General features: G+C 54.6%; 1 protein-coding gene across 4 annotated transcripts in view; it reads right to left on the bottom strand.

Annotated features, from left to right (window-relative positions):
- Positions 1–476: 476 nt before the first annotated feature.
- Positions 477–26,175, bottom strand: part of PRDM8 (PR/SET domain 8) — a 28,298-nt gene continuing 2,599 nt past the window's right edge. Inside the window, exons 3-10 of one of the 4 annotated variants that reach the window (XM_085057894.1) lie at positions 25,460–25,676; positions 21,858–21,980; positions 11,720–11,804; positions 10,809–11,146; positions 9,346–9,498; positions 3,175–3,395; positions 2,722–2,953; positions 477–2,525 (exon numbers count right to left, since the gene is read on the bottom strand). In XM_085057894.1, the coding sequence (XP_084914020.1) occupies positions 1,144–2,525; positions 2,722–2,953; positions 3,175–3,393 (1,833 nt within the window). In that variant the 5' untranslated portion in view covers positions 3,394–3,395; positions 9,346–9,498; positions 10,809–11,146; ... (1 more) ...; positions 21,858–21,980; positions 25,460–25,676 and the 3' untranslated portion in view covers positions 477–1,143. Of the gene's footprint in view, positions 2,526–2,721; positions 2,954–3,174; positions 3,396–4,795; positions 5,005–9,345; positions 9,499–9,636; positions 9,846–10,808; positions 11,147–11,719; positions 11,805–14,732; positions 14,895–21,857; positions 21,981–25,459; positions 25,677–26,175 lie in introns of those variants that run through there. The other 3 variants (XM_085057895.1, XM_085057896.1, XM_085057893.1) reach the window with 3 other exon arrangements.

The following is a 26,175-nucleotide window of genomic DNA, read 5'->3' as shown; positions in this document are numbered from 1 at the left end:
GGGCTGGAAGCTCCTTTGGCAGCCTCCGTGGCTGTTACCACCCTGCAAGCCGGGGACCACCAATAGCCCTGGCAAGAGTGGGGAGCAACACAGGCTCCTGGAAGGGCTGAGGTGGGAAAGTACCAAAACGCAGAAAGACAGAAAATGAAAGGCAAAAAAGTAGGGAAATTAAAGACAACCCAAAACACGAAGGGAAGAGGAAAGGAAGGGAAAGACAGGATGAAAGAGAGAGATAAAGGGTGAATAAAATGCCAGACAAAAGCAAAGATGCACAGAGGAAGGGACGGATAGATGCTGGAGGGGCCGAAGCAAGGCAGGGAAGCAGGGAAGGAGAGCGGAGAGACGAGGCGGCGTGGTCAGGGTTCTCTGCCCTTCCCCGCAGCTCGGTCCGGCCGGGAGCCCCTTAACCACCCCGCAGCCGCGGGGCCACCCTCTCCTCACCGCCCATTCCCCCGCATCGATTAACGTCCAGGTGCTTTGAAGAAAATAAAGTCATTTATTGTCAAAGCATCCAACATACCCGGATAAACTATAAAGTTTAATAAATCTTTTTTTCCAGAGGGGCGAGGAAAAAGAAAATCAAACCCAAACGGGAAAGGGAAGGTAACACGGAACTACCGAGACTCCATTCCACGGGCACCAGTGACACTCGGGGGGAAGGGGCGCGGGCGGCGGGGCCGGGCGAGGGGAGCGCCCGGTGCATGCAGGACCCCGGCCCGCCGCCCGCCGGCCCCGCCGCGCCCCCCTCGCCCTTAGCTTCATATCCAAAATAAAAATTTACCCTGACATAGAATTATTATTACATCTAAACCATAAGTGCTTAATAATTTAAGTAGAAACGTATGACAAATGCATCAATATGTTGCAATATATGACATTTTAAAAAATGTATTTTTTAAGTCATTTGATTTTTTTTCTTTTTCCCGGTGCTTCTCTTTTCTCTTTTTCTTTTTTCTTACTTTTACCTTTTTTTTCTTCTTCTTCTTCACCTCCTCCTCCTCCTCCTCTCCCGCTGCCCTCCCCACCCCTCCCCGGACAGTGGAAACGCGTGCATCGAAGGGGAAGGGTGGGAGAGGCGGGCGGCGCGGAGGTCCCCGGGCGGGGGTCCCGGGCGGGTTCCCGGGGCCGAAGGGAAGGTCCCCGCTAGTTGTGGGAGGTCATGTGGCGGGAGAGGTGGTGGCGCTCGCGGAAGGACTCGTTGCAGATGGGGCACTTGAGCTTCTCCTCGCGGCGGCGCTTGACGAGGGGCTCCAGCGCGTATTCCTTCTTGTGGTGGGAGCGCATGTGGTAGACCAGGTCCGAGGTCATGCGGAAGGACGCGTTGCACTTGGCGCACCAGTTCTGGGCCGGCAGGCACAGCGAGGTGAACGACGGCGGCAGCAGCGTCAGCGCCGACGGCAGCTGCAGCTGCAGCGGCCCCGCCGCCGCCGCCGCCACCGCCGCCGCCGCCGAGCTTTTGGGCCAGAAGGCCGTGGTGTAGAGGAAGGGGCTCTGCTTGGGCAGCCCCCCGCCGCCGCCGCCGCCGGCGCCCGCCGCCTCCCCGCCGCCCGGCAGCTTGGCGGCCAGCGCCTCGGCGGCGTACAGACGGGCTGGGGCGGCGGCGCCGTCCGGGCAGGGCTCGCCCAGCCCGCCCAGCTTGGGACCCAGCACCAGCGGCGGGACGTGCTGGAAGGAGCGGGCGGGCTGCGAGAAGGCGCTCTTTCGCTCCTCGGCCCCGCCGCCGCCAGGCCCCCCGGGGCCGGCCCCGAGCTGCGGCACCGTGCTGAAGGCGCTGCCCCGCGCCGGGCTGCCGCCGTCCAGGCGGGCGGCCAGCGGGCCCCCCGCACCGCCGCGGGGACACAGCCCCGGCTCCGCGCCGCCCGCGCCCGGAGAGCCGCGCTCTGGGCCCTCCTCGGTGCCGCCGTCGGGCTCGGGGCCGCGGGCCGCCTTCTTCACCTCCACGAAGGCGCTGCGCTTGGCCTCGCCGGTCTCCGGGCTGGGCGGTGCGAAGAGGCGTCCGCCCTCCTCGAGCCCGCAGTAGGAGCCGGCGGCGCGGTACTGCTGCTGCGGGGCGCAGCCCGGCTCCTCCTTGGGCGCCGCCGGCAGCCCCGGCCGCTCCGCTGGGAAGCGGCCCCGCGCCGCGCCGGGCCCGCGCTCTTCCTCCTCGGGGAAGCGCCGCTTCGCCTTCCCGGCCGCCGCCTCAGGGCCGCCCTCGGGGGGCGCCGGCCGTCCCGGGGACCCGCCGCGCCCGCCGCGGGAGTTCTCCAGCTCCCGCGCCAGGTTGTGGAAGTCCGTGGAGGGCTTGGTGCTGGCGGCGGGGCCGCCCTCGGGCCCGGGGAAAGGGTGGTGCGGCGGTCCGCCGGGCTTCCCAAACTTGCCGGGCTCCTGCTCCTTGCCGGCGCCGTCCTTGACGCCGGCGGCCTCGGTGGCGGGGCCGGTGTCGGGGCCGTGCAGCCTCTTGGGGCAGCGGAACCGGAGGTGCGCGGCGAAGGGCAGCTCGAACTGGAAGCGCTGGCTGCACTCAGGACAGGCGAAGGGCGGCGAGCCTGCGTCGGGCGGGCACGACAGACACAGACAGACAGAGAGAGAGCACTGTCAGCCGGGGCCGCCGGCGGGATATCCCCCTAGAGTCTGGGGATCGGGAGATCCCCAAGCCAACCGCCGCCTCCCTGTTCCCGCCGGCAGCGGGGACCCCCTCCTTCCCCCCGCCAGGGACCGCGGGCGGCCGCGCGGGACACCCACCGTTGGTGCGGGCGGGGGCCCGGGCCGGGCCGAGCAACAGCAGCTCGGTGAGCTCCTTCCCGTACCACACCAGCAGCTCCTCGTCCTTGGCGATGCGGCGTAGGGAGCGATAGAAGAGCTGTCCGCTCTTGATGTAGGCCTCGAGGTTCTGCTCCTCCCGCTCCCGCGCCGACTGCACCAGCCGCAGCCACATCAGCCCCTCGGACGAGCCGTTGGCCGCCGACGTGTCCACCTGAAACCCCGCGTTAATCCACCGGACCGACAGACAGACCGACCGACCGACAGCGCAGGGCCGAGCAACAGTAGGAGCGGCGGCGGCGGCGCGGCTCTGCCCTCGGGGACAGCCTCCCGGCGGCGGGGGCTTCCCCGGCCGAGCTGCGCTCCGCGGCGGGGACGCGCTCGGGCCCCGGCCGACGTGGCGAGCGGCTGGGCCCGAGGACGAGCGGCTCTTACCCGGAATATGTAGGGGACGGTGCGCTTGTCGGTGGACTTGAGGGCGATAAAGGCGATGCTGTCGTACAGGGACGTGTGGCTCAGGACGCAGGGGCCGAAAATGGCATTTTCCGGAATGTCGCAGGTGGTGTAAACGCTGGTAAAAATGTCAGTCAAGCACTGCTGGACCGTCTTGGCATCCCCGTCCCATATTCCCCGCTGGACGCCGGCGTCCTCCATCCCTGCGGGTGGAGAGAGGGGCAGAGAGCGGCCGTTATCGCAGCGGGTCCCGCTCAGCGGTGCACCAGCACACCCCGGAAAACAAAATAAAATTGACTTGAATTATTAAATAAAACATTAGGAAAAAAACCCCAAAACTTAAAAAAAAAGAAAAAAGAAAATAAAAGAAAGAAAGATAAAAAGAAAGCGGGCAGCTTCGCAGGTCTGACAAAAAAAAAAAAATTAAAGGAGGCTAGGAGCTGCGAGTGGAGGCGAGGTGCGGGGACTCTCCCGTTCTGATTTATTTTTTTTAGCGATAGTGGCGGAGCCGGCTCCGAGCAGGGACCCGGGAATCCCACCGGCCGAGCCCTGTCCCGAGCAGGCGCCGGGCACCCGGCGGCTGCGGGTCTCCCTCCGGTAACCCCCGGAGCCTGGCCGGGCTGCGGGCTATGCCGGGGGAGCGGGTGGGTTCCAGTGGCTTGTCATTGTCGCCGATTGCGTGTCAGCTCACCTCCCGCTCCGCGCGACAAGGGGAACGTATGGCTGCTCATTATCATAATCCAGCACTTTCCCTCCGAGACTTTAATTAAAAGCAGCAAGCAGAGGTAATTATTTTTACCTCGACACGCTTATTTATGGAGCAGGGTGAACCCCGGCTGCCGCGCTTTACGAGGGGAGGGATGCGGGCGGCGGGCAGCTGGCGGGGCGCGGGCAGGGTGCGGGGCCGGCGGCGCCGAGGCCGGGGAGGGAGCATCGCGCCCGGCTGCGGTGCTCTCGCCCTTCCCGACCCGATTAGCGCACGGCTGCCTCCCCCCGCCCCATCTGCCATCGAAATCCGTCATTTGGGGCTGGCTCGGGAAAAGACCGGTGCTCCTCCCGGTGCGCCTGCTGACGGCTGCCTCCGCTCGCACCGGGCACGGCCCCGCCGAGCCGCCGCTCTCCCCCGATTTCGGGCTACAACCGAGTCCCCGCGCCCCTGGGAACTTCGCCCCCCCCGGAGAGGCGGCGGGGGTCCCGGCCCCTCCCCGGGAACCCAGGCTGGGGGGTTGGCGCTCCGGCCGCCTCCCCGGCGCCCTCCCCGTTCCGCCGCTGCCCGACGCATCCCTTCCCCGAAGGAATGATTTCGCCAAACGAAACCACCGGCAGCCAGCGGCCCCCGCCGAACTTTCCCCCCGGCGGCGGCGGGCCCCGTACGGCTCCCCACGGCGCCGCATCCTCCCGGCTCCCCGGGCCGTGCCCGGCCCCGCGGCGCTGCCTCCCCCCGGCCGCCCTTTGTCCGGGCCGGGCGGCGCCGGGGCCGCTCCCGGAGGCTCCCCCGCCGGTCCCCGCAGCCCGGGCAGGGCCGCCGGCAGCACGGCCATCCCCGGCATTGTTCCCGCTCCGGGGCGGCGGAAGGCGGCGGGGCCCCTCCGCCGGTACTCACCAGGGACGGTGGGGATAATCCTCGCCCCGACAGTGGCACAAAGGCGGCTTCGGGCTGGCTGCCTCGGGCTCTCAGCGCCGCTCCATGCCGGGCCGGGCCGTGCGGGCGGCGGAGCGGGAGGCGAGCGGTGCAGACGGACCCGGTGCAGTGAGGGGCTGGCACGCAGACACACACTTTTTGTTTGCTGCACATAATCTGCCCAATGACGCGTGACAGCCCACGTCCCTCCCGTTAACCCCTTCGGGGCTGCCCGCTCGCCGCCCGCCCGCCCCTCACCTGGAGCCGCCGCCACCGGCTACCTGCGGTGAAGGGGGTGGGAAACACGGGGCGCGTCCCCCCACCGACCCTCTCCCGGGGCAGCGGGCGTGTTTGGGGCCGCGGCTCCGCTTCGGCCCGGCGGGGGTGCGGGGCGGGGAGCGAGGGTGCCCGACGGCCGCTCCGCCAAGCGCCGGGATCCCGGCGGCGCCTTCCCGCCCTGTCCCCGCACCTGCCAGGTAGGGGTAATTGGACACGCAGAAAAAAAGCTCCTCGGCGGGACGGAGGCGAGTGGGGATGCCCGTGCCCGACTCCGCGGAGCGGCCCTCCCGCGCTGCCGGCTCCCGGCGGAGGCCCGGCGTTCGGGGAAGCGGCACCACGCAGCCCCGCGCTCCCCGCCGGAGCCGAGCCCCCGCAGGAGACCCCCGCCCATTCCCAGCCATTCCGGAGCGGGGGGCGACCACGGGCTCTCACCCCGCACACGCGGGGCTCCCGCAATCACCGACACGCGCGTAGCTTCAGGGAACAGAGAAATCCGCTGATGCTCTGTGCCGAAATATGGGCTTTTACCGCGTGGAAAAGTGCTTACCGGTCCCTCTCTTATGGTTGTCATTTCAGATACAAAACAGATTAAAAAAAAGAATAATTAAAAATAGAATTCGAAGCCCCTTAAACTAGACAAAAGGAGAGACAAAGCGTTTTCCAGGGGCCAACGGAACAGGGTTTGCAATCAGAGAGTGGGCTGATGTTTGGCTTTCAAATTCACTTATCCTCCACATAATTACGATTTTCCTTGCATTAGGATTAAAGGCTGCATATAATATGCTTTCAACATTTATCTTATTAATTCGACAAAATGCAGCGGCTCCTAAAACGGAGATTGTCATAACATTAAAAATATGGACGTCTGTAAAAATTTGGATGTCAATTCCTGCTTCAAATGTGGTGGGGTTTTTTTTCGTATTCCTGTTTCTTTTCACATTTTTTCTCCCCCAATGCTGCAGCTCTCGCTGTATGATATAAATTGTCCGAATGACTGTCGTTAGCGGGGGGAAAGAAAACCTACGCGTTAATTTCATTCGCGAGAATTTTAAGAGACACCACGGCACATAAACGATCTCGAAATCGCTTCGGCATGATCTAAGCTACCGAAATTCCCTGGGACTGGAAAGGACCGCGGCAGAATTTTTGAGCGTTTATCCAGCCTCTGAGGCCACTCTGAAAGTGGATTCCAGGGAACAGAGTCCTTCGACCCGCAGAACGGCACTGGGATGGGCGCGGGCTCTTTCCTTTGGAGTTTCTGCTGCGGGGTGCTCCCGCCGGGAGCGCCTACCGCAAACCCCGCAGAGCCCGGTGCCGGCGGAGCTCCCTCGGCCTCGTGGAAATGCCTCACCGGGATTTTTGGGGGACGTGGAGCAGGTGCGCTGGGCCCGATCCGGCCCCCGCCGCTCTGCCAGCGGGCGCGGTGTGATCCTACGGGGCCGTGCGATCGCTGCCCGCCGCCTCCCGGCTGCCGCACGCTCCTATCTCGGTACATCCATGCATTTTCTATTCGTTTGTTCTTCCAGAAAACCTCTTATGGAGAGCCAAGGGCAACCCGGGCAGAGGAGCTCCGGCCGTTTTCCCACGGACCTCCGCAGCCGGCAATCTCCCGCCACTCCCTGCCCTCCAAAAGCACAGCCCCTGCTCTGCCAAACCCTTCTCGACGGCACCAAGCAACCAACTCCCAGGCAAAGGGAGGCCCCAGGAGCGGCGGACAAGCCCGGGACCGGGGCTCAGAAGGGGTTGGTCTGGAGAGCCAAATTCCCACAGACATGCCAGCCCAGACGGGCACCAAGCCCCGGGGGGGAGGCCCAGGGTCTGCTGCTACCTGGCCGGAACCTGGTGGGGATTCAGGAGGCTGCAGGCGCCGAGGGGCCGGCAGAGTGGGGATGCCTGGATGCTTGGACACCATTATCGCTAACCACTGTGATAACCATCTTCTGCCCGTGATGAGGTGTAGTGGGGATGGCAGCAAGGGACAGAGCATCTGCTCCCCAGGGATATCAGTCTTCTCTTTCCTCCCTGAGCTTCACCCAGGAAGGGGAGAGGAGAGGGACCAGGAAAGGATGCTCAACCTGTGTTCAGAAACACTCCAGAATCCTTTGGGAAACACTGCCTGAGTTGTGATCTGTGCCAGGCCTACGGGTGTGTGGTTACTCCTATGAGGAGACACATACACAGCTGAGAGACAACTCCCGGGTGACTGCAATAAAGTCACTCGTAAAATAAAATCACCGAGAGAACACATGAGTTCCCAGAAGCACACGAGCCCAGCTACACTCACTCCCAAGGTGCCAGGGCACCGTGGGGAGGGGGCACAAAGGGATGCTCAAAACTGCCTCGCTGCCCTCTGCCAGCTGCTGCCAGAGGCAGGGCCAGCTGTGGTCCCTGGGAGGTGCACACCAGGCGGAATGGAAAATCCACTCAAAACAAAACGCAGAGCCACAAGCTTTCCTGGCGCTTGGAGAAATGCACACAGAATGGTTCCCTTCCCTGGAGACAGACAGGCCTCTGTAGTGGAAATAAATCGCGACCTCAGCTGAATGACAAACCATCCTTTCTGCTTGTCACCAGGCTCGTGGATGGCGCCTTTCCTGGGGAAGCCCTGTGCTGGGGTGCCAGAGACATCACCACCATGCTGCAGACATGGTGCATGGAGGAGTAGTGCTTCTCCCACTGCTGATTGTGCCAAGCAGCACGGGGATGCCACTGGGAATCCTCAAACCCACAGCCAGATGTACAGTTTGCTACCACCAGGTCCTTGCCAGGGCTGAGGCACACCAGCAAGGTCCTGTCTTGTTTCCAGCCCAGCTCCCAAGCACACCTGGGGTGCCTGTCACTTCCTATTCCCTTTGACCCTTCAGCCTCACCACACCAATGCAACACCCTGGACTCCCAGGTCAGGTCACTGCCATGCCACAAAACCACAAATCCATAAAAGGGGACAGATACCAACTTTAGCTGTGGTTCACCCCAAAGATCAAATGGTTCTGCTCCCCAGGAGCCCCAGCAGAACACAACATGCCTTCCCCACCTGCTTTCTCATGTTCAGACACACCATATGCACCTCGGCCGTTTCCTCACCCCCAACAGTGCCTGAACTTCCCCTCTTACTTTCTTCTGAGCAAACACAGAGTCTAGTAAGAAATATTAATGTGTATTAATTTGTGACCAAATGGTCACAATTTTTTTTTTTATTATTGACCAAAACCTAGACCATTGAACATGATACAGGTGACTAGTTAAATGGTTCATACATAACCCAATATCACTGCTGACTTTCTATCTCAAAATTATTTTTCTCAGGCTTTCTGCTTCTCCTCCTTACTTGGCCTGACAGCAGCATAAAGGTTTAAAACCTGGAAAGCTTTCACCTAGCTTCACCTTCCTTCAAATGTTTAACAGCCTGACAGAAGACATGATTGGCTACGAAGGACAGGAAAGGGAGAGAAATGGAAGAGGGGGAACCCCTGCAGGACTGAAATCTGCTTCTGCCTCCTGTACACCCTCAGGCCTTTCTGTCCCCGTGTGCCACCATCAGTGTCCCACGCTGGGGGAGAGCCCACCCCACCGCACAGCCCTGGTCGTGTCTCGGTGTAAGGCCAGGCAGAAGCTGTGCTGCAGCTGGAGGACAGCACAGAGGACGGGCCCCAGAGGGACAGTCCCACAGCCCTTGGCCCAGTGCTGCCCAGTGTGGGGTGCATGGGGTAAGGCAGTGCTGGGCTCAGAGCAGTGGCCCAGATATCTCTTTGGTGGCCAAAGAGACCTTCTCTCAGGTCTATGAGGATGTCACTCACGACTCCCCACCGGCCCCCAGGTGGCCGCTGAGTTACACATGGCCAAGCTTTGGCAGGAGCTGACTGCCCAGCATATTCCCGTCAGGTGGATAATCCCCATGCAGGAATGGCCTTTCCCTTCCTGGTGCTGCCTGGGGGCTCTGGAGGCCTTGGCTGCTCCAGTGAGTGACAGTCCCTAAAGTTAGCAAAGGTTTACTAAACCCTGGCGCAGAGGGGGTGGGGAGAGCAGTGAAAGGACAGGCAGACGGGGCGGGGGGGAGGGAAAAAAATAAAGATGCTGAGGATTTCAGCTCCAGCTCTGCTACAGCAACTTGACGTGGGGTGTGTGAAGGAGCTTGAAACTTAAAAAGATTTATTTTCTGTAGTCATAAATCTCATCCCGTTGTTCCTCTGACCAACCAAGCATGATAAAGTCCTTTTCCATAAAGTATTCAGTATTAAAGCCACAAAGCTCACCCAATCAGTAGCCATCTGCTTCTCCCATAACTGCTGCTCCAGAAGCAGGGAAAAGCAGCCAGAAGAGAAAGGGCACCACTGTTACGGCTCCGGGACAAATGAGGAGGCACTGAATAGCAGCCGAAACCTTTGGTTTGCCTTGTATATCTGTATCTATAGAGACAGAGGAAGAAAGGAAGCATTATATTGATACAACAATTGTAAAACAAAAAAAGGAAGAGGCATCTAAAGGGCAATACAGCGGGCATCAGAGGGCCCCGCGGGGAGGGATGCTCGCAGATTCATACAGACCTTTAATTGCTTTGCAATTGAAAGATAAAGAGGCCGAGGAAAAAAAACGGGAAGAGCGGCAAAGCGACCTGCGTTACACGGTGCATCGGCGCCTGAGCTCTCGCAGGCAGCGAGCCGGAGCATTGCTCATTGGGGTACGATGTCCCCGGGATCGACCCCCCAGACGCTCTCCCCGACTGCATCTCGGCCCGGCCACGCCGCACTGAACTTGGCTTCCAGCCTGCTGGGAGGGAACAACCCCCAAGCGCCCCCCCCGGAGCTCCCCGTGATGTAGGACACGTCCCGCAACCGCCCCGGCCTTCCAAGCTGTCTCCCCCGGAGGGTATTTGGGGGGAAACCTCCTCACTGCACCCCCGTCCGCGCTGCTCCCTGGCGCACAGAAACAGCCGGCAACGATGTCACCCCAAAAAGGACGTGGGGAGGGGGAGACGGGAGGGTGGCGGGCCGGGGAGGGGGTGCAGAAACCTGGGGGGGCTGCAGGAGCAGCGGGCGGGCAGCGCCCACCCGAGCGCGGCCCCCGCCCCTCCCTGGGACACCGCCCGCCGGGCAAATAGCGGGTTAATGACCGAGTTAGGTTATTAACCGATTTACGTCCCGTGAGAGCCGGGGGGTCGGCCCGGGACCCCACTGCACGCTCTGGGGAGGGGACATGGCCTCCAGCCCGCGGGGACACGGGCAGGGACCCACGGACACCGGCCGGGATTAGCGGCGGCGGGCCGGGATTAGCGGCCGCCCGCTCTGCTGCCGCTCTCCGGGATTACGGCGGGATTAGGAGGCGGCCCCGTCCTCACTCCCGCACCGGGTGGGGTGAGGGGGAGTCCCGGAAGCTCGGAGCGGTTCGGGGTGCCCGGGGAGCACCGTCTCCCCCTGGCCCCCCACTGTGCCCAGCGAATGCTGCTTCCCTCCGATGGAGGGCAGGAGAGGAAAGACGAAGCCCAGGATGCTGCCGGCGGCGAGATGCAGGTGCCAGGCACCTGCCCGCAGCCATCCCAGCTCCCGGGGGACACTGAGCCCCCCGCTCGGTTCCACATCCTGGGACTCGGCGGGAGGCTGGAGGGACCAGCAGGGGCCGGGGCTGGAAGCACAAGGGAAAAACAAAAAAAAGGTGACGGGCTTTTCTTTTAAGATCCCTTGGCACATGAGTGAAAGCAACACAAATACGATTTACGCACCGATAAAACCAGGGTCGAGGACTGGGAGACGCGGATGTGCTTCCCTCCCTCCCGCAGGTTTCGTTTCTCTCGCAGAGAACGAGTGGGACTGAACACCACGTTGAAGGCACAAGTCGCTCCCTGGCTTTTCCCGAGCACTGTTGTGTCCAGCAGCCCTGTATTATGTCAAAAATCTGGCATGGCAGGCAGTGGCACATCTGCTAGGTGTGGATGACATTCATTAGCCAAGGTTCTCTGCTAAACGGCCTGCCAGAGTCTCAGCAGCGCTGCCCAATGCCAATCACTCGTCTGCTGCCAGCTCAAAGGCAATCCTGCTTGAGGGATGGCTCCTTTCCATGCTGGCAGGAGAAACAGAGGAAACAATGCATTTAGATGTTTGGGATGTGAGCAGGGTTGCACATGGGAGCAGCAAGCAGATGTAGCAGGAGAGGAGATGAAGTTGTGAAGCGTCATTTAATAATTGCAGCACAAGGGAGATGTGCTGGTGAGCTGAGGTTTGGGAGGGGAAAGCATTAACCCCCTTCCAGACCACAGGGCAGACAGCGGTGGATGCTTTTTGGAAAGGAAACATAATGAAGCTAATGCAGCAAATAGACTGCGTGTGCTCATGGAGGACACACAGACCAGCGCAGGGAGATCCGTGCCAGGACAGCTGGGAAAACCACCCAGGCCAGGGGAGGGAGCTGTGCTGACCTGCCCAGTGGGCAGCCTGGCTCAGGTGTCCTTCCCCCCTGGGGGGTCTACCTGCTGCAGCGTGGCCAGCCGCCCTGCTCGTGACACAGTGGGCTCAGTGCTGGTCCTGACAGCTTGGTTCACAGCCCAAAGGGGCAGCTGCATACCCAGGGCAGGCTGGGCACTCACTGCCCTCCCCTACAAGAGATGTGGAGACCAGAGGTGGAAGGAAGGGACACCTGCTTGGCACTGCTACAAACATCATTCTCTGGGAAGAGAGGCTCCATTTTCCTCTGCTCAGAAGTTCTGGGAAGGTACTTGCTCCTACAAAGGAATTAAAACACCTTGAGAGGAGATAGATGTAAGTATGTTAATCTTCCCCTCTTATTACTTTAATAAATTTACAACCACATAGTGAGGCTTGAATTTGAGCCACTATGTGCTTTCCAGGGATCTTGGGAAGCAACCTCAAATAGGTGCTCAATGAAAGCTCCCCTCAGCCCTGCCTTCCCTTTGCTTCCATTCTGACTTCTATTTCTGTTTACATCCATTCAAGTAGTGGTTCATAAAATGTGTGAGATGCTACCTACACACGCACGCAGCTCTTGCCTCACAGATAATTCCTGTGACTACCTTAATTTCTTAAATGTTCCACTACTTTTACTTGCACAGTGAAAGATCACTGGCAGCTTGCAGTGCCTTTCCTGCTTCTTTCAGCCAGGCAGGGAATGACAGGCTTCTTCCCCAGCACTGGTCTCTCTACAACTACCTGCACTATTAAATCCCCACGTACACGCAGAGCCCTCCCAGGTCAGCACAACTGTTCCACGGTGGAGCCCATCTCTGACACCACACGTGCTCTTCCCACAGGCAGTGGCTTCCCCGACGTCCCCTGCCCGGCCATCTGCGGCACAGCTCAGCTGTGAGCCCTTCCCTTCTGCTCCCACCTCCCCAGGAAGTCGTTCTGCTCCGGCTGCATTCCGGACTGAGCCTCATCCACCTTCTGTTTCTGCGCTGGGTCTGTCTCTGTTCTGGTTAGCTGGTCAGCTTCAACCAATGAATGTCTGCACATTATAAGAGATTTCCCCAATTTCCTACTTTTTTTGGTTTAACACTCTCTGTACCTCACACACCAACACAATTCTGGCAGAGGCTGTGTGAATCCCATAACCTCCCATCCTCAAACAGCAGAACTGGGTGGCTTTAAGGGCAGAAGCCGAATCAAGAGACAGAGATGTGAGGCTTCTCCCGCCTCTCCAAACATTATACCTTCGTTTAAATATGTGAGTAATCCCATTGGATCTACTCTGGTGCTTAAAGTTAAGCCTATTAAGTGTTCACGGAGCAGTGGTCTGCACACAGAGGAGCCAGAAGAAAAGGGAAAGGGGAGAGCAGGGCACTGCTGCACCAGGGAGATGTGGTGGCAAGAAACACGTCCCTGGTCTCCTTCCCCTCAGGGTCACCTTCTCCTCTGGCTACTCCCGAGAGCCCCAGCACCAGGCTCCCATCAGTGTTCGGCACTGCCACCGACATCAGCGATGTGAGTGCAGTAATGGTGAGGTGAGATGGAGGAGGAAAAAAAGAGTGCTTTAAAAACTTGTCAAAACAAAATCCTGGATTCATTTTTTAATGCCAGGTTGGGCTTTGCAGTCGCTGTGTTGGAAACTATATTTCATTGTGTTTTCAAGATGCTTCTCACAAAACTCATTGTGTTCATCATCATTATTTTCAGACAAGGATACGGGAAAGAGAGTAGAGTTAGCCCTGCTCCTGCAAGAAGGGCTCTGTAGGAAAGCACTAATGCACGTGGTTTCCTTTGCTCTCTGAGGATTTCAAGCATGTACTTAGATTTAAGCTTAAGTACTACTTTTTGTAACAGGGAGCATCTCTTAGAAACAGGACTTGATTCAAAATGCACACATCCGTGGAGCTCTGGCTCTTGACTCTGCTTCAAGCACTGGAAAACCTCCTGCCTTGGCCGCACAAAGCCGTGTCCCACCCTTTGATACGTTTCTTGGCACGTGCACATTCTAATTCCCGACACCACCCTTTCTTCCCCTTTTCTTAGCTGGCTTTTCTCTGGGCACAATGCATTATGTTTTCCTGTATGTACTACTCCATACTGCTTGCACAATGTTTTGCATGATCTAATATTCTTTGTTCAAAACTGCAAAAAAATCTAAATAAAGACTATAGCGTGTCGCATCAGTATAGGCATCAGCTAACGTTTTCCATGGCATATGGTACTTCAGAAGCCATATGTACCACTGTTTAGTGATTCTGGCAAAGAGGCGCAGAATGGTGAAATCCAACTGCCAGGATTTCTGAAAACAAATATGTAAATGCTCCAGTGCTTTTGTTATTCATAACATACCTCTAACACAGCACATACAATATGCTGTTCATTCTGTAACGAGTATACTACTAAACTATATTTGCTTCCGTTCTCATTTTAAAAGATTTTTTTCTTCTGTATATGATTCTGCCATCCTCTCTCTCAAAAATCAATCTAAATTGCAATTCAGAAAAGAAACTTTATCTATTTTAAAGGACACACTATGGGGGGGATTGTGTACCTATGCAAGGGCTCACATCAGAACAAAGACAGACGTTAGCTCTGCAGCTTGACTAGTGGAATGAAAGCAAGGAAGGGAAGTGCACTTAAGCAGATCAGTTGTGTGGAGCAAAGCCTGCTCAGCCAGGAATAACCTCCTGGGGAACATGGGTGGGTTGGCCCTGCTCACAGGCCACTGCAAAGCAAACAGGCGGACAAAGCTTTTGTGAGCAGGCCCTTGGAAACAATAGCTGGGATGGAAACAGAGGATTTCAGACACGTGGGCCAAGGTGGATGGTTGCTGCCACATTTTGACCTGGGCTGGGATTGGTCCTGGTGAGCTTGGGCTCAGCCAGTGGCCAAGAGAATGGGCCATGGCTGGGGGCTTGTTCCCAGAAGGGCTGGCAGCACCAACACTGAGGTGTCGGGGCAGCACGCAGGGCACATGTGGAGCACTTGTGCATCACTAAAGGCTTCAGACCCCACCAGCCAAGGGAGAAGCTCTCCTTCCAGAGCTAGCACCAGCACTAGGCAGCAATCAACACTCAATTCCATTAACCACCTCTGGCAATGCAACTCCGGGTGCTCCTCTTGTCTGCACAAGGTTTGCCATCTCTGCCTGGGATCTTGCTGTGCTGAAGGATTCCCAAATGTTGCTGTTTAAGCCTCATCATTCACAACAAACATTTTGACGTTACCTGTTGCCACCATCGTCTCTTTCAGTTCATCAGTGTCCACAGAGACTAAAATTGTGGGAGTGATCAAGCCCATTCACAGTTCACTCTGCAGCTTGCTCCTGCCTTGGAAGTGAGGATCCTGTACATCCCCAGAGCTGGGGCTCAGCACCCTGCAGATTCCAGCAACACCAGAGAGCCAGGCAAACCTCGGGAGGAGGGGACACATACCAATGCCTCCAAGAAACACTTGGTTTTTTCAGTCTATTGCTTAACTTACATTGTTAACAACAAACCCATGACTCTCTGAACACATTCTCAGCAAAATACTGTCACCCCACAGGGTCCTGAAAAAATTCAGCCATCTCCAGACATGACAGCGTTATTCAAGACACACAGATGCCTTTTTCCCAAGAGACAGAGGACTGCTGCTCCTTTCTTTGCTAGTCTTGCACTGCAGCATCCCACTTCAGCAAGCACAACCTCCCTCACCAGGGTCTCGTGCCCACCACTGCCTCTGCTTGACTTCCCTTGCACATCAGACCTGCTCATTATCTCCTATCTCCTGCCAGTCCCCAATGCATTATCCTGAGCTGCAAACCATCTGGGTGCCCAATCAACTCCTTTTTGGTAGTTTTTTTCCCCCGCAACATAAACTGGGATCCCACTTTCCTTCTCTCAAGTTACAGAGATATTCTGTTATGAAGCTTAAGCCAGAGATTTGCATGCAGCCAGGTCTTTCACCTCTAAACATTTGGGTTTTTCCTATTCTTTCACAGAAGAAATCCTTTAAATAAGCCTTTATGTTTTCCTACTTTTGTAGGTCCTTCAGCTAGAATCTGGTTTTTTTTTTTTACTATTCTTTTCTAGCCAGCAGGTGATAAAAAGTTGCCATAAGAATTGTTGGCTTTGAGCATAAGTGCCGGGATTAGAAAAAGAGACAATTAGAAAGTGAAAAGCGGCAAAAAGCTTCTAAGACGCCAAAAATAAAAGAACAAACAAACATGCAATCTGGCTATCAAAAAAAGCCATGTTTTCCCCTTACTGCAGTAAAAATCAACATCGTCAAAATTACAAAGTATTTTGAAAGATAAGAATTAATGGGGAGAGGGAAAAACAGTCCCACAGGGTCAAAAAGGGAAGGTCTGGGAAAAGCCACCTGAAGGTGCTGACAAAGGAGGGGACAGGGAAAGCCAAGCCCCTCGCACAGTGTTGATAGGGTGCTGCATGGATCCCGCAGCCTCAGGGTAAGACAAACTACCCCGAGCGAAGGGAGCCAAGAAAAGAGCCTGCTGATTGAGCTGGTTCACGTGCATCCACATTTATGGCAGAGCAAAGGTCAGTCTTGTATTACCTCTTGTGAATCCCTCTTGAATGAGCAGGCTGGGGATTTGATGAGTTAAGGACGAAGATTTATCGACATGCCAGGGGTTGTTGGCCCTAACTCTTAACCTGCTGGCAGAGGTTGGGGCTTTTCATTAAGGGGGGCTATGCATGGAATATTTGCAGGCTTAGGCTAAGAGTAAATGTGATCTCAGCCTACAGAACCTGCCACTGCCTAAGAGACACCAGATTATTTTCTCTCAGCACAGAAGTCAGCAGTCCCCTGGAACCCTCTGAGCAGCTGAGGGCACAGGGGGAATAGTGAGGGGAAAGCTAGAAGGGGCCTCATGGTACGTTGTTAATCATATCTGTGAGCTCTAGATCAGCAGAGAAAACCCCACTGCCCCCCTAAGTGGGTACTCTGTGCTCTGTAGGAACCCCCTTTCTGGAGCCAGGCAAGCACCCACTGCCACTGCCAGGACAGACCCCTCTCCAGGGCCATTCACAGCTCCCTCTGCAGTCTCCCTGTGCCACCACAAAATCTGAGCATTTTTAAGGCAGAACAGTCTTCAGGTGGGATAAAACCCCCTGGACAGGCCTGCTCCCTCTGCTAAACCCCCTGTCTTGATTGCACAAGCAACTACGGCTTCAGGAGGAAGGAATAACCTGACTGGTTCTGTAGTCACAACACATCCTTCCACCTCTCTATGAACGCTGCTGCATCCATCACACTCTCATTTTACAAGATCCAGCTCCATTTTGAAACTCTCTTAAATCCTTGCGCTTTCCCCAAAAACTGAAAAAAAACCCCAGCCCCAAAACATGGACTATGGGGTTTTACATCCTGGATTTACACTTGGTGTTCTTGCACATCACACTTGTTCCTACTTTTCTCTTTTCCTGTTGCAAACTGAATTACCTGTGGTGCTGGGTGGGGGCACAGGGCAATAACTTCACTCCCTCCTTCCGTTCCTGCAGGCTCTTGCAAAGCTCTCAGCTGCCCTCTGCTTTCCTCTTCCTTCGGTGAGATGCAAAGATTTCTCACCCGAGACACCATACCAAGGAGCTTCCCAGCCCCTTTGGGACACACAGCCCCAGACCCCTTCAGGCACGTGGGCTGCAGTAGGCACAGCTGGAAGAGCCACGCAAGGACTGGGAGAGGAATTTGCAACATGCACTCCTGCAGAATGAGTGAACAATTTCTCTCCTGCAGTTAGTGCCAGCACTTGCTCTTTGCCAGTTGGCAGAGGGTACCACTTCCTTTTGTGAGGAATGCTTAACACCCACCTTTCTGCCACCCCAAGGGGAAACCACAGAGGCTGGGAGAAGTCCTTCCAGGCACTCAGCATCTGAAGGAGCTGCAGGCTTGGGGAAGGAGGAGGAATCCAGCAGGGAGGCCAGGTTTTACTTCACAAACTTCTTTTAGCTGAAGGGAGCAGGCAGCAGTCTCTCCCTTACCTGAAAGTTCCCATGGGAACACAGAAGGGCAGTGTAACAGCAAATTTTGGAACAGGCATGTCTGTGAACAACTTCTGATATAATATTTGAGTCCTCAGATGTTCAGCCACTTGCACATACTGAGCGAGTGCCTGATTTGCATAGGATTTGTATTTGTTGGTATTCACATTCGGAGGAGAACGCATACATTAGATTAATGTCATCACAGTTTATGGAGATCATCTGTGCCACAGCACCAGCTTGGGGCTCTTACTGCATTCTGTGCCCTGTGGCACATGGCAGCCCCTCCTGCCCTGCCAGGGCCACCGAGAGGCAGGACGACTGTGCCAGGCTGAGCCCCAAGGTGGTCGTGCTGGGCTCTCCTCTTTTTAACACAAAAGTTCAAAGATTTTAGGAGCAACCGTCTAAAATTGCTTAGCCCACATTCCAAAGGTGAAATTAATCAGACTATTTGGATTTATTCTATTTGCTTGTATGGATTTACATCACACTCCATGCCCACAGTTTTAGAGCCTACTCAAGGAAATTCAGCTGTCAAACAGACCAGCTAGGTGGTCCCTTTTTGTCTTGCAAGAGCATCCTTCCTTCAGTTAAATGGGATGGTAACTCCCTCCCTGTTTGCCATGACACCTGGGTGCTCTCATCTGCTAGACAGCTGGAAGCTGTCACTAGAGATGCTGTTCTCACGGCAGCATTGCTGGGCTCAGTCAGACACTCTTTGTAAAGCAGATGGAACACCTCAGAAGAACAGCACTGCAGCAACAAAAGCTCATTTCCTGCTAGGGTATTTCTGATATTGGGCAATGCTTCCATCAGGTGACTTCACACCCCAGTTTAATGACGATTCTGTTAATCTACTTCTACTATCAAGGTCCTGCAGTTTCACTTCCCAATGCTGGCCACCAGCCCCCTTTCTACTTCTGCACTTCCAAATAACACAGGAGTAATAGCAAAGGGGGCTCAGCCTCCACTGTGGCACTGTCACCCAGGATTTCCGCTCTGTCCCCACGGAGCTGCGCGCACATGAGCCTCTCACGCTGGCATCCACATCCGAGTCCCTCTTCGTACACAGGATCTGCAGAATCTGTCTCAATCTTGATGGTGCAACCCAGAGGAAGCGGGTGACACAAGGGAAGAGGGCATATCTCCATATCTGGTGATGATTTCACCCAGTAACAGGCCAAGTAACACCTTTTGGCAGCTGCTGAAAGCCTTTTTTTTCTGCAGCACATGCCACCAGCCCATGCTCCAGCTACCTGCACAATCGAGCTGCTTCCATTGCTCCTTACTCAGGCACAGCTCACCCACCTCACAGCACAGCTCCCATCCCACAGCATTTGACACTTCGAGATGCAGTGGTATGCATAGCTCATCCAAGAGAAATGCACACCCCACTCCAACACGGGTTAGTAGACACAATTTCAACTTATGGCTCTTACTAGCAAAGCCTTGAAAAGGCCTGTCAATATTTCAGTCTTATTTTCCAAGGCATTTATACACTAAGAAGGCTTGATGGAAACCTCCAACTCATAATCAAGCCCCTTAGATATCCCAGAAAATGTTGCCCCCACATGATCTAATATCTTCATGACAAACAGCTCCCTATTTTTCTTTGTGATGGTTCCTACTTCCCACCAACATCTGTCACTGTGATTATGATCTCTAATGAGCTTCTAAATTATATCCCAGCATTCTGCCTTGATGAGCTACATTCAGCAACTTTCATTCTGCAAGACATGAAACACTTCCTACAAGATGCTGAATGAAAATTCCCTCAGCACAACAGCTGAAAAACTGGTTTAGTTTTCTTTTTTGTCTGTTTGGCTGGGGTTTTTGTGGTGTTTTTAGTGTTCTGTTTGGTGTTTCTTGTTACACATCTTACTCGAGCATGCCTAGGAACTTTACAAACAAGGCACAGAGATCTGATCCCTCCTACTGCACACCCCTAAAATCTCCACCTTAAGATTGAAACTGTCTCTCCCCACACAGCTACAGAGAAGGCACATATTTCAGTAAGGCAGGACATGGGGAGGAAATCAAGGCAAGGCCCCAGAGAGATGTGCCATTATTTTATGTTGGCTTCCAGGTACAGGTGAGGGGGTTAGTTTGGGTCATGTATCCAGGCACTCAGGATGTTGTACAATCTCACTTTTCCTGTGCTGCCAGGATGAAGCATTACACTCCACACCTCCCCACATGCACTCCTTCCCCCTCAGGGAGACTTCAGTATAAATAAATCTGGAAAAGTGAATATTAACCCACAAGGTTTGCTGCCCTGGCTGCAAGCAGCCAGTGCCACAGCTGTGGCCAGCCACCCTTGCTAACACATGCCCACACTGGCTGGCAATCTCTAGGGGCTTGGATTTCTCAGATCCATGTTCCTGTTGATTCCTCAGACAACACCAGCCTCACTCAGCATTCTCACTCCAACATGCTCCTAACATACACATCCAGTGTCACACCTTGCACTATTGTCACCTGCCCATCTGGAAAAGTGTGTACAGTGTGTCTGAAGACACAGACAGGGCAGGCTGACATTTGTGTGTACAAACAGTTCCCCTGAGGCAGTAAGGTTCTGACTCCCTGCTGGTGACTCAGCTATGTCTTTCCCTACTGCTCATTCAGGATCTGAGATGTATCTCATGAGAGCCAAGCCCAGAAGGTTTGATTTATAGGACAGGATTTATGGGGGTTATTCCTTACTTCCTGCAGATAAGGACAGACAGTGTTGATGAGCAGTTGCCACATTTCTAGCTCAGGGTAGCTGTGCTCTCCCTGTAACTCCTGCCTGTGGCCGACCTTGCACTTGGTGCCTGCAAAGCAGCTCCAAAACTATTGGGACAAGACACGCTGAGCACAGCAAACTCAGGGGTACACATTGTTCACCTCTCCCAGCCAAACTCTAGAGAACTGACTGTCATTTCCCATAGCTCCAGCCTGAGCAAGCACTTGGGTGGCAGGCAGGTAACAGGGAAGGTGCTGAGATTGCAATGCGTTCCTGGAGGGGACAAACGCTGCTGGCACACTGATGCCTGCTGATGAGTTCCCAAGTAAACTTTATTTCTAAGGGCATAACTCTAACTGCAGAGCACTAGACTGGCTCCAAACAAGCCCTGTCCACCTGGAACATCTGCCCACTCACTGCAGCTGACACCATCTCCCATTGCTTGTGATCTTTGTGCACCCAGTACCTTTCCAAGCCCATGGTGACTCTGCCTCAATCTCTGAAGTGCAGCTGGTTCTGGTGATTCTCGTGAGGGCAGGAGCACAAAATCCTAAAAAAACCCAAATGAAATAAGTAAATGCTCCCGAGTAGAGGAAGTGGGAGAGCACAGGACTGGTAGGGAACTGCCAAGGAGCTTATGCACCATTGCTTGTCTGTGCCATGAGATGAGTTGCCCAGGTGAACATACACCAAGTCATCACTGTCTCCGACTCAGGAAATGAGTTTTCCCGGGAACTAAACCACATCTTTTTTTGCATATCCTCAGCAGGGACTGAAGGCCCTTCCTGCTCAACTTGCTTCACTACAGGTATCTTGGGCTATGGTACCACAGTACCATTATATCACGAGCTATTTTGCTACTTGATTAGCTTTGCTGAGCAAAACATTTCCTTTAAAAGGCCTTCTTCCAGCCACAAGAATTCAATATGAACATGAAAATACTGCCCCATGGGGATAACAGTTTAATACACCAGCTCTCTTCCTGTGGCTATTACTGTGTGGCAACTATAACTGCTTCCCAAAAGCAATGCCAAGCATACCACCTCCTACACCCCGACAAGCTGATCCATGAAAATGTATGAAGCCCTTGCCAAGCTGCTTCACCTGTTTGTCCCTGGGGGAAGGGACACGACCCCTCCAGCCCTTGTAGCATTTGCTGCTCAGCCAACACCACTGCAGAAAACAAAGCCTGCAATCCAGGCCACACTGCTCTACCTCCACCCATCCTAACTGTCCAGACACAGGAAGAGAAAAGGATAAAATATTGGATGACAGACAAGAGGACATGAGTGCCTATAGTACAAGTTAAACATTTTACATGTGGAGAAATTGAGGAAAAGGTAATTCAGTCACACAGACGTAAACACTAGTCAGATAAGACACATCCCAGCTGCCTCACTCGTGTCTTAAGGCCAGCTCAGTCACACTGATGCTCAGAAACACTTGTCATCCAGGCAGTGGGGGGAGCAGCTCACACGAACAGGGCAAGGTTTATGTACACCAAGCCACCAGCGCAAGGTAGCTGGTGAATAACCAGGCATGGCTGTGAGTCAGCCAGCAAACACTCCCACACGCACCCTTCCTGCCCTGTTGTCTGACAGCAGCAGCACCAGGAGCTGACTGCAATAAAAATCCCAGCCTACCTTCTGAATGTGGCATTTCCCCAAGCACATCCTGCAGACAGTCTGGCTGGAGTTTGCAGTTTGGTGTACAAGTCCTCAGTAACCTGAAGGTACACAGGGCAGTGCTGCAGCCAAGTGCAGGGTCTGTAGGCAAGAAGGAAAATCACCCAGTCAGGCTGGAAAGTCCCTCTGATGGTTTAACCTCAAGCTCAAAGCATGATCAACATCAAGTCCAGATCAAAAATCTAGGTCTCTGATGAGTCAGGCCTTAAAATCCCAAATGGAGCTGACCCCAAGATTAGCTCAGTTGGTGACAGCCTGGTGCTAAAAGTGCCAGGGTTGTGTGTTCCGTCCCCATATGGGCCATTGGAATTGGACTCAGTGATCCTCATGGGTCCCTTCCAACTCAGAATAGTCTGTGATTGTGATTCTGGCCACACCTCTCTGGCTATCCTGCCCCAGTGCTCATCTCTGGCTGTGTGGTGACAAAGTTCCCCTACATCCTGCTGCCTCCCTCTCCCAGCCTCAGGCACACAGCCAGCCTGCCCCTGAGGAGCTCTGCACCCATGGAGGGCAATCATTCTCCCAGAGATCCCAGATCCATCCACCCCAGGGCTCACATGTCATCTGGGACCAGCAGGGACAGTTGGAAGCTCTGCTCCTCCCACATAGGCCGTGCCACAAGGACTTGCTCAAGTATTCCTTGGAGCTGTTTGACCCTTCCCACAGACTGTCCAGTCCCCCTACTTTGCATGCCCAGCACCCAGAGCCTCACTCCACAGTGCTCTTTCCTCACTTACTACAAAAAAGCAGGGTCGGAGCCCTTCTCCAGCTTCCAGATGGCACAAACTGCCTCCCAGCCCCCCTCTGGAGCCTCCATCTACTGTCATGGCAGAATCACCTCCAGACAGCCCTCCTCCCATGTGCCCCGGCTCTTAACTGCAAGCAGGTCGCCACAGAAATTCTACCAAAAGTCTGACATCACCCCACCTGCTCCTCCTGGTGCTATACAGCCCCAACCCCTCCTTCTCCAGCTCTTTCCTCCACCAGTCTCCCACAGGCCAGACCCCAGTTCCACCTGTGCCAGCACCACGTCTTCCTCAGGACAGGTGCTTACTGCTCCACCAGGCATAGCAAGAAGCAGGTACCATGTGGCCACCAAGCCCCCACCACACACCCCTGATGTTCTGGGAGCAGTATCTCCACCTCTCACTGCCTTGCAAACCTCCACACTACCTCTGTGCAAACTCCCGAGCACCATCCTCTCCTAGCAACAGCAGCATGCAGACCAGGTTATCCCCAGGAACAAAGATGGGTACAACAATCAGAGTCCCACAATCAGGGAACAACAAACAGCTGCTGGTGGCTGCAGCTGGGCCCAGGAGCGATCAGGAGCAGTGACACCACCCATGCAAAGCAGGATCTGCACAAAAAGACAAATGTGTCATTCCACAAATAGTTTCTGGGAAAAAAAAAAAAGGAAGAAAAAATTAAAATGAAAATTCCAAACCCCAAGAACCTTTCTCAAAATGTCACACAAGAAAAGAAGCTGAAACCCACCCCCTCCACTACCCAAAAAGCCTCTCCCGAGCTTACAAAAGCTTCTGTTTAAACAAGTAAACTAAATAAATGCTCTGCTGGCAAAGTTCAAAACTGGGGAACCCCTCAAATTATGAGGGGGAAAGAAAAGCAGGAAAAAAGGGGAAAGAAAAAAATCCAGATAAACTGACAAAAAACATGGAAAGGAATGGTGAAAAGTTGAAAGAAGCACCAGCAGCAATGCCAGCAAGAGAATCTCCCTGGTGAAGAAACAAAGGGGAGTGTGTTTTCCCTCCAGTTCCAAAATTCATCCCCCCACAAATGAACAGCCTCTCTTAAGTGCTGGTCTCTGCTGAGTGCCTACACCTGTCTTGGAATGTTCCCCCCAGCACACAGCTCCCTATCAGCAGGCATGATAACCTGCAAGAGGTAAAGCAAGCCAAGCAACTGACCCAAATCCCAGCGGGCTGCCTGAATTTTGTTTCTTCTCAGCTGACTTTTGTTTGTTCAAAGCACAGGCCAGGTGTTTGGGCACACAGAGCACACTACTCTTCGTGACTGTCCCTCGCCCCAGCCTTGCAGCCGGAAGAACCTGGCACAGATGACTTCATGAAACCAAATTAGGGGTCAGACACAAGAAAGGACATTGCCACAGCTCTGGCGTAATTAGGGCCCATCATCATCAAGGACAGGAAATTGGCACATCTGCTTTCTGGGCTGCTGATCCAACGGTGGCTCGGGCACAATGTCCTGCAGCAGCCCGCTGGCCCTGCATAAATATTGCCCTAATTGCCCCCAAACAGTGATACAAGCAGTTGTTTTATCACTCTTCCTCCCAATTGCTCTTTACTCTTCCTCTCCTAGGCCTGGGAAGACAGAATTGACACTATGCTCTCTCTCCTTTGCAGCACTGAAGGGGCCAGGCTGGATGGATAAACATCAGCCCCTTTTCCTGCAGTGTGACCCCAAACTGAACACAAGTGATCTTTCTGTTTGGACGCACCTTTGGAAGGCTTGAACCTGTGCCTCTGGAGTCAGCAATAAAACTGCCACAAATTGGGTGGCTGCTGGATCACGAGCTGTGCTTTTTTAAAAAAATTATTTTTCTCCATATACTACTGAGAAATCCCTTTCCTGTCATCCCTTTCCTGGGTTGCACTGCTCTGCAGGGAGAGTTCCTGTCTGCTCCATTCCTCTGTCTTCTCTGTCCAGGCCGTTGTTTCCCAAGAATACCAAAAAGGGTCAGTACAACTCTAGAGTTGTGCAAAACTCCCAGCCCCAGTGATCCCTGGGTGCTGCTCAGAGCCAGCAGTAGTTCCCGAGCCAGAATGGGATTTCCATGTTCTCTGTCCTGCTTTTCTTTTGCTCTCCCAGGCTAAGAGTGATTTATTTTTATTCTGTGGTGGTTTGCACCAGGCCAGCCCATCTTTCCCCCTTTGTTTTTATTCCTTCTGCTTGTATGAGCACCGTGGAAAAAAACAGCTCTGGCAAAGTGGAAACAAGCAGTTCTGTGCCTTGTCAGGGTATCAGGCAGCAGAGAACCACGAGAAGCACAACAGAGCCTGCTCCACCTCTGCTGAGACAGGAGTGAGTACCAGGGTTGCTCCCCTGGGTTCTCAGGGCAGCCGATGGGTCAGCATGTACACGGCAGGAACATCACTCCATATTCCCACTTTTATACCTTCTCTTGTCCAGCATACTGCTAGTGTTTAGGTTTCCTGGCTGTTGGAATTGAAGGGCTTTTCCCCCCTGTGTTTGTATTTTCAGGGGGTACTGCAAATGTTTCATGATGTTGGAAAGGAAGGGCTATTCAGGAATTCTGAGCTTGCATAATTCCCAGATTTGTCTAGACAGATACTTTCCATCTGGATGATGCAGGCAATACCACATGGACACGAGAGTTTCTGTGTTACTTAATGCTGTCCTTTTTATTTATTCATTTCCACACTGCTTTACAGGATGAGCACAGACACGAAGCTACAGCTGTAAAGGGAACAAGGATTTGTAGCTAATCCTTCAGGAGGCAGCTCTCAAACAGCTCCTGCATGTTGTATAACTGCTGGAGTCCCTCTGGTTTCTCTTACCTTTTACAAAGCATAAGACTTCCATGTGTGGTTCATATCCTGTGAGAGGAGAAGAGAAATATTTTCATGTGAGCTGCCCTGGCTCAAGGGTTCCCATCAGCATCACCCGTTCTTGGTTTGCATAGCTCAGGGTGTCTGGAAGCATTGATGCCAGTGCTGTGGAGCTCCCCCCTTCCATGCTGCTCCTGGATCATTTGGCAGAAGGGCAATCCCAGACCTGAGTCAGAAAGGAGATTTAATTAATCAGCACTGCAGCCACATACACACAGACACACCCAAATTTCATTTTTCCTGGACAAAATGTTAGCAATCACTGATCATCCCGCAGAAAGCAGGCTGGCTCACAGCTGTTGGGCAGAGGTATCCTGGACCTGAACTGGATTTATCAAGCAACAAAGCCCTCCTGACCCGCTGCAGTCTATGCAAAAAGCAGCCTGTGCAGCCACCAAGCCGCTGTTTGATTCTGGTCCTGAGGTCACTTCACCACAGCACTGAAGGATTTTCTTCCCCTAAGCACCACCTTTCTGCTGCAGCATTCCTGAGGACCCAAGGGCAGGGCCAGGCTCACGGCCAGGTTACTCCAAGGGTGACTTTTCATTCCAACTGCTCACGCCTGAAATGTGACGAGTTCGGTTTGGCTCATGTGCCATTTGCCTGAGGTTTTCCTGACCAGCCTGGGCCAAAAAGAAGGTGGGAAGGGGGTGGATCGTAAGGGA

The sequence above is a fragment of the Lichenostomus cassidix genome, chromosome 4 (assembly GCF_008360975.1).
Source record: "Lichenostomus cassidix isolate B80296 chromosome 4, HeHo_3.0, whole genome shotgun sequence".
In the NCBI taxonomy this organism is placed as follows: domain Eukaryota; kingdom Metazoa; phylum Chordata; class Aves; order Passeriformes; family Meliphagidae; genus Lichenostomus; species Lichenostomus cassidix.
The sequence above is the reverse complement of the archived record's forward strand: the minus strand, read 5'-3'. Positions and strand labels throughout refer to the sequence as shown.